At 45.6% G+C, this 7,513-nt stretch overlaps 1 protein-coding gene across 1 annotated transcript in view; it reads left to right on the top strand.

The window, feature by feature from the left end:
- The first annotated feature begins 1,094 nt into the window (after positions 1-1,094).
- PRKD2 (protein kinase D2) overlaps positions 1,095-7,513 on the top strand; it is a 3,293,129-nt gene continuing 3,286,710 nt past the window's right edge. The window contains exon 1 of the mRNA XM_044081637.1: positions 1,095-1,687. Within this exon, the coding sequence (XP_043937572.1) occupies positions 1,430-1,687 (258 nt within the window). The 5' untranslated portion in view covers positions 1,095-1,429. The remainder of the gene's footprint in view (positions 1,688-7,513) is intronic.

Genomic DNA, 7,513 nt, shown 5'->3' with positions numbered 1-7,513 from the left:
TGAAAGAAAAAAAAAATATTCCATCTTTCCTTAGCCTTGATTTTTGTTTTGTTCAGGCCATCGCTGGATTGAAGGTTGTCAAAAAATAAATAAAATGCACCTCAGTTCATTTGGAACTCTATAGCGTAGCCCCCAGATGCCTAACTTAATTAACTTATTTCCTAAATAATTATTACAGTACATTACTGGCCAGTGAGAATGTGTTCTGAGAATTTCGGGAAAGCTTAGAAGTATAAGAAAGTGTGAAAAAAAGATACAGAGGAAATCTTGATAGTACTGTGAAGTAAGAAATCTGGGGGCTCTGAGGTGTACTTTAGAAGTAGAGCAGACAGTGGGGTGGCCCTTGCCACGGTGCCGTTTACTTTAGGCTCCACATCATCTAAAACCACTATGCAACGCATCTGGAATTAAAAGGGCGTCTAGGCGTGACAGTTAAAACTGTGCGGCTATCCAAAGGGGTGTATTTTTCGTACACAGCGGTTGAGGTTTACTTGTCAGGAAACGGTAGGATGCGATGGGGGTATCCCTGAAATGGAGGCGTTTGCGTTTCAAAAAGAGTTCAAAATATTTAGAATATATCACAATGAAATGAATTAAATGTTAGCTATTCTAATTTAAACTGTACTTGTCATATCAGCAAAAAGGAACCTCAGAATCCCTTTGTAAAGTTTACAAGACAAAAGACATCTGCTTTCTTCTGGCGGTAGGGGTACCATTTTTAACCAGGTAGTTTTTGATTCAACATTCTTAAATCAGTGGAATTCAAGATATAATATGCATTTCGGGTACTTTCACTACTATATAAATTGATTGTTCATCTTATTCTTATCTGACAGGTAGATTTGGCACGCATACCGACCGGAGTGCGGTTTGTAATACATTGTTCTTATTTAACATCTAGTCTCGTTACTTAGGCGTAGCTTTGCAGACTCGTTCCTTTTAAAATATCCGTCTCTCAGAAATATAACCACAGGCTTCCCTTCCAAGTTATTGTACACTAGAGAACTGCACTAGCAACCAGCACCTCCTCTCCCGGTACAACCTTCTGAAGTGGTTCACCTCAGTTCTATATTATAGGGAGGCGTTTTGATATTGCTATTTTGCCTTTGATTGGATTTGAAGCTGTCAATCAAAGTACTTCCTCTTTGACAAAGCTCTACTAAACTTGGAAAGTCGAAGATATTGTGAGAAAGTCTAAGATAATTATGTACTAACAATATTAAGTTGAAGTGCAGTGGTGTCTCCTTACGTTTTCAGGGAAGTCTGGCTCTCCACTCTCTTGTTTTTGTAACTTGCGGCAAGTTTACGGTGTTTGGCAGGGCGAAGTATATTGTAAACGGTTGAAGTTGATCTTGTTGTTTTGGGCAGGCCATTTCCGACTGGGTGCTTCCAGTTCTCGCTTACTGGCTCTGTTAAAGGTGCTATCAGGATGAGTGCTTCGACCCTCAATACTGGGACACTGACTCGCTGTCTGGCTGATGCCGGTTTGAGTGATTCGGGAGACGGTCCCCCGAATGTCCCTCCTCCACTTGCTGTCGTGTGTGCTACTCTTGACTCAGAACAGGTACCCTACCCAGGAGTCTCATTTACTATTCAGATAGGACTGACAAGAGAGTTCGTGTTGCTACCGTATTCTGCTGACCTGGCTCACGCTAAACAGCTGGCTTGCTCCATTGTGGACCAGAAGGTATGTTTGAATTAAGGACTTACAGGATTTTCGTGAATAATCCTCCAGTGTGTCTGAACTCTGTTTGATGTTCATTCTTAATTTTTGTTTTTCATGTATTAAATTGTTTTGCGTGCTCGGGTTATATATATTTCTTTGTGTTTAGTGCAGAAAAACATCCGTATTGCTTTGACGTGCAAGTCTGCTACTGTGGTGCACATAAAGTTGTGTTGCTTACAAAAATTCAGATAGTCACAGTCTTTGTTGTGGGCGATTATTGAAAGTGGTGTAACCTGCTGTTGAGGTGCTGCACCTTATGAAAGTATACTATTTTTGGGGAACTTCCTTGTGTATTGGCGGTCCACAGGTTTTTTAAAAGTAGTTTTGTGTAAACCGACTCCCCACCCTTTAGCTCTAAGGGTACGCCACATTGGAGAAGGGTGAAAGACTTGTTTTCTGAGCATCAAGTACAAAATGATTTCGGTAACTTTTGTTGAAGGTTGGTTGGTTGGCTCTCTTTAGACAGGATCGGTGGTGTTCCCTAATTTATGAAGTATTCTGTCTATACGGTCTGTGCAACATAATTACATATGCAATCTGTAGAAAAAACAAACACTCCACTATGGACTCCTACTCTTTGGCAGTTTCTTCCCATCAACATAAAAAAAGTGTAAACGTTTGCATATGTACTAAAAGTTTTAACAGTCTGTATTTATCTACATCTCCGGTTTCGGAACCGAGCATCTCCAAGCCTTCTGTGCAGACAACCTCGGCACCAGGCTCTGTGCCTTCTTCCTCTGATTTTGACTTCCATTACGGTACCAGCTTCAGCACCATCGTCTTTGGTGCCATCCTTGGTTTTGACACCAGCTTTGACCACTATACTCTCTTCGGCACTATCCCCGGCCATGGTAATGATAGCTTATATGGCTTCACAGACAATCACACCATCGGTTCCACAGATTGAACACCTGCCCATTACCAAATATTTTGCAACTTACGACCCTTTTTCAGGGCACCAATTTAGCCCTTTTCTGGAAAGACCTGACTGTCCTTCAGCAGCCTCCTATAGCTCCATCAGGAGTCTTTCAGAACAAGATGTAGTGCGGTTGTGGACCAGCTTCTGGCAGTTAGGGGATTGCCCACCCCTGCTAGATCTTCCGTCCTCTTTAGAACGGAACCCTTCACAGCATACTCACTAGAATGTACTCCTCCAGCCTCTTCCCAGGCTCTGGAGACTTTGGTACCGATGACCACCCTGGTGCATGCTGTGCCTGCTCCGACTGCGGAGTTTCCCCTGTTGGCACAGATTACTCTTGGTGCATTTGCTCCATTGGAACCAGTGCACACTTGGAGAAGCGTTTGGGCTGTCGGCACCGTGGTTCCTAGTTTGGCACCGTCTATGTCCATGGCCCAACCAACAGCTACCAGTTCTCTCGGAGCTCCTCACCTGGAGGCGGGCTCCTCAGGGTAGGGTGTGACCTTAGTTCCGAGGTTGTCCTTTTCGGTTCCGGTCTCCCATCCCTTCTGGGGCGGGCCTGCTTTCCAGGTGATGAAGAGGGTCCTTGCCTCAACAGGCTCACAGTCAGCACCAATGGCATCGACACCAGAACCCCTGTGTAGCATGCAGCTGTCCCAGCCCCCTACTCTAGGACCCCGTGCATGGGAGCTGCAAGACCTTCCCTTGAAGGGAACTCTTTCTCCCGAGTGCTCTTCAGAAGATTCCACTGGGGAGTTGCCCCGGAAGAAACGGTGCAAGAGGAAGCACCTTCATTCCCCTGAGGAATCTATCACTGAAGACACCGATTGCGATGAGGGGGAAGGGTCCCCATGCTCTCCCCTAGAAGACATCTCATTTGGAGACATTCTCGAAATCCTCAAGCAGAGGGGAGACTGGAAGTCCTGTAACCCCTCTTCAGAGGAATCGGTGCTCTTGCAGCCCTTCCATGCCTACGCTTCAGTGACCTTTGCCATTCGATCACTGAATTATCTGGCACACTTCACTCGATTCCCAAGAGACCTAATTTCTGAAATGTCTACCTCTTTGGCTGGGGTACTGCCTGATGAGGTGCGTGACACTGTTGCCTCGCAGCTGGAATCTGGAATCTGTCTCTAACTCCTCAATGCGATTGATATCTCACACCAGCAAGGGGGAAGCTCGAGCAGCCTCATCAGGCATCCTCATGAGACGGCATGCCTGGATGCGTTTGTGTGATTTCGCAGACGCCTTTAAATTTTCCTTCATCAATATGCCTGTCGAAGAACCTTCACTCTTTGGTCCCAAAGTACGAGACACACTGTCACTAAGTGAGAAAGATGGAAAGACCTTGTCTGCTGTGGGCATACATTTTTCCACCCCCCCCCCCAGAGATCCTATTCCAGGAACCAGAGGGGAGGGAAATTGTGGTTCAAAAAGTCCCAAGGATCTTTCCGTGACACTCATGGTGAGCAATCCCCCCAGGGCAGAAGGGGTCCACGTAACCAGGGCGCTAGAGATTGCTTCTCCGGCTGACCCTATCAGCGCTGCTGAGCAGCGACCCAATTGCTTTCCTCTAGAAGCAGTCGGGGGGTCATTTTTCCTTGTACCTACCAGCCTGGCAACTTATTACTACTGATGTATGGATGCAGAGAATAATATCCAGAGGCTATCATATCCCATTTGATCTTACTCCCAGACCCGTCAAACGAATCCTTGATGTTCCACCCAATCAGAGGGAGATAGCAGCCTTAGAAATTGAAAAGCTGCTAAGAGAGTCATCCAGCCAGTCCCACCAGACCAGAGAGGATCCAGCTTTTACTTGAGGTTCTTTTTGGTGCCAGAAATAGACAGGGGACTGGAGACCAATCCTGGATCTCAGCCTACTGAGCAAATTTAGAAAACCTCAAAAATTCCGGATGGTCATGGTACAGTCCATCCTCCCCTTTCTAGGGAAGGACAACTGGATATACTGTATAGATATCCAGGATGTATATTACCACATAAAGATGGACCAGCGCTCCCGGAGATTTCTTTGCTTTCGGCTGAGAGCCAGTCACTACCAATTCAGGGTACTCCTTTGGTCTCTCGACAACCCCCCCCCCCCCGGAGTGTTCACCAAATGTATGGTAGTTGTAGTAGCTCATCTTTTGACTACAAGGATTCCAGGTGTTTCCGTATCTAGATGATTGGCTCCTTACCGCCACGACCAGGAATCTTCTCATCCACAGCCTGTCTTACACTCAAGGCCTTGCTCTTCATTTAGGGATTACGATCAACAAGGAAAAATCCCAAATATCCTCAACAAAAGCACTGGAGTTTATTGGAGCGATCTTCGACACAACATCCTGTCAAGCTTCCCTTCCTCTTCAAAAATAAGAAGCCATTTTCAGGTACTCCAACAAACGTTTGTACCAGCATGTCTTGTACTTCAACTTCTGGGCTGTATAGATGCAACCATTACCTTAGTTCCACTGGCAAGATTGCACATGGCTCCTTTCATTACAGTGGTTGATCTTTAATCCATCCCCTTGACCACTTGGTACGCCTTACAAATCTGTGTAAGAAAGAAATGCTTTGGTGGATGATGCCAGAATCAAATCTTTGGTGTAGACTGTTTTGCCTTCCCCAGCCCAGGGCCACAGTGACCACGGACGCTTCCCTGCTTGGGGGGGGCATTTTCAGGGAAAGACAGTCCAAGGCACCTGGTCCCCCATGGAGGCCAATTTGCACATAAATGTCCTAGAATTGATGGCAGTTCTCTTAGCGTTGCAAGTGTTCCACACATCCCTCCCTTCCGGGACCATTGCAATTCAGTCGGACAACATGTCAGTCGTTTGATATATAAACAAACAAGGCGGAACCAGATCTTGCCCCCTGTGTTGGGAAGCCATGAGAATTTGGCACTGGGCAATAGCTTCCAACTGCTTTCTTATAGCAACACACATTCCCGGGAGTTCCAACCTTTATTGCAGACAATCTGAGCAAGAACATCCTGATGCCTCACGAGTGGTCCCTCAGTCCTGTAATAGCGGATTGGACCTTCTGCCGTTGGGGCAAGCCTTGCTGCGACCTGTTTGCTTCCTCTTTAAACAACAAATGCAGAAGCTACTTTGCCCTGATCCCCCCCCCCTCAGGGGGAGCCACCGAGGGATGCTCTGACACACGATTGGCCCCTGGGTCTACTGAATGCCTTTCCCCATTTCCCCTTATCCCAAAATTTCTACAGAAAGCTAAAAGGTTGAGAAACTGTGATCTTCATTGCCCCTTATTGGTTTCTTTTCCTATGGCCTCATCTGATTCACAGTCCGTGGATCCCGGATCAGTCCAAGGGTCTGCTGTCTTCACCCTCAGGGACTGATTCATCCCAGTCTCCACAGTGTCAGGCTCACAGCTTGGGTTCTCCACTTCCAATGATTGCCAGGTTACCTGATATTTCATCTCCTGTCCATGAGATTCTTCTGGCTTCGCACAAACCTTCCACCAGGAAAATTTATTCTAGTAAGTGGGCTAGGTTCTCTACATGGGCCAATGATTAGGACATAGACCCTTTCTCTGTGCCTCTTCAGAAGATCCTACAGTACCTGGCTACTCTGTTACATGCAGGAGCTTCAGCATCGACAATTACTGTACATTTAGCAGCTATCACAAATTTTCACAATGGATTCGATAATTCTTCTGTTATGGCACACCATCTGTGCAAAACTTTCTTGAAAGGAGTATTACATGTTAAATCTTCTGTCAAGCCCCCCATAAAGCCTTGGGACTTAACTTTGGTACTTCAGTCGTTAACAAGCCCTCCTTTCGAATCTTTTAAGTCATGTGATATAAAATTTCTGTCTTGGAAGACTCAATACTTCTAGTAGTCCTCAGCAAGAAGAATATCTAAATTGCAGGCCTTGAGTGTCGAGACCTTACTTGAATTTCCACAGGGATAGAGTGCCCCTACGTACTGACCCATCCTTCTTGCCTAAGGTCCATTTCTGGATTTTCAATTAACCAATCTGTTGATCTGCCGGTTTTCTTCTCTCAACATTTAAATAGAGGGGAGTATCTTTTGCACACCCTTGATGTTCATAGGCAACTTCATTTTTACTTGGACAGAACTAATTCTTTCAGAAAAACGGATCAATTGTTTGTGGCCTCTGCGGGTCCCAGAGTGGGTAAACCTGTCTCCAAAGTGACTCTATTCTCCTGGCTTAGAAACGTCATTACCTTTATCTACCATCAGAATAAGCTGTCTTTACCTTCCAGAGTAAAGGCTTATTCCACTAGATTGATGGCTACTTCTGTGACTTTTCATTCCAGAGCCTCTATGGATGATATTTGTGCAGCAGCCACTTGGGCAAGACCTCATACCTTTATCACGCATTACAAATTGGATTTGGCCTCCAGGGGACGAGCATCTTTTGGTTCTATGGTGCTCGGGAATATCCTTCCTTAGACCCACCCAGGACTGAAGTAGCTGGGGAGTCTGTCCTATCCGTAAGGAATGAGTAAAGATTTACAACATCAGATAAAGAAGTTGTCTTACCATAATGTTCCATTTATGTTGTAGAGCTTTATTCATTCGTTACTTCCCACCCTTCTCCCCCCTGCCTGGACTCCTGGTGGACGTTAGGATATCCTGGTTAAGGTATTTGCTCAGACATAGCCTCTTACTATCTCTTTTATTATCTCTATTATATGAGGGCAGGCACACTTTGTCTGAAGAGACTGTGAGAGGGGCATTACGGATAGGTCTTAGCTGAGAGTTTTTGGCTGGAGCGAGCTTGGAAACGGCCAAGTTGGTTCTGAGGATGGAACCAAAGTCCTATCAGTAATGAAATGAATTAAGATCTATAACACAGATGGAACGTTATGGTAAGACA

Source organism: Protopterus annectens, chromosome 1.part0, assembly GCF_019279795.1.
Source record: "Protopterus annectens isolate FY-2018-M chromosome 1.part0, PAN1.0, whole genome shotgun sequence".
In the NCBI taxonomy this organism is placed as follows: domain Eukaryota; kingdom Metazoa; phylum Chordata; order Ceratodontiformes; family Protopteridae; genus Protopterus; species Protopterus annectens.
Note: the sequence above shows the minus strand (reverse complement) of the source record. Positions and strands in the feature narration are given on the sequence as shown.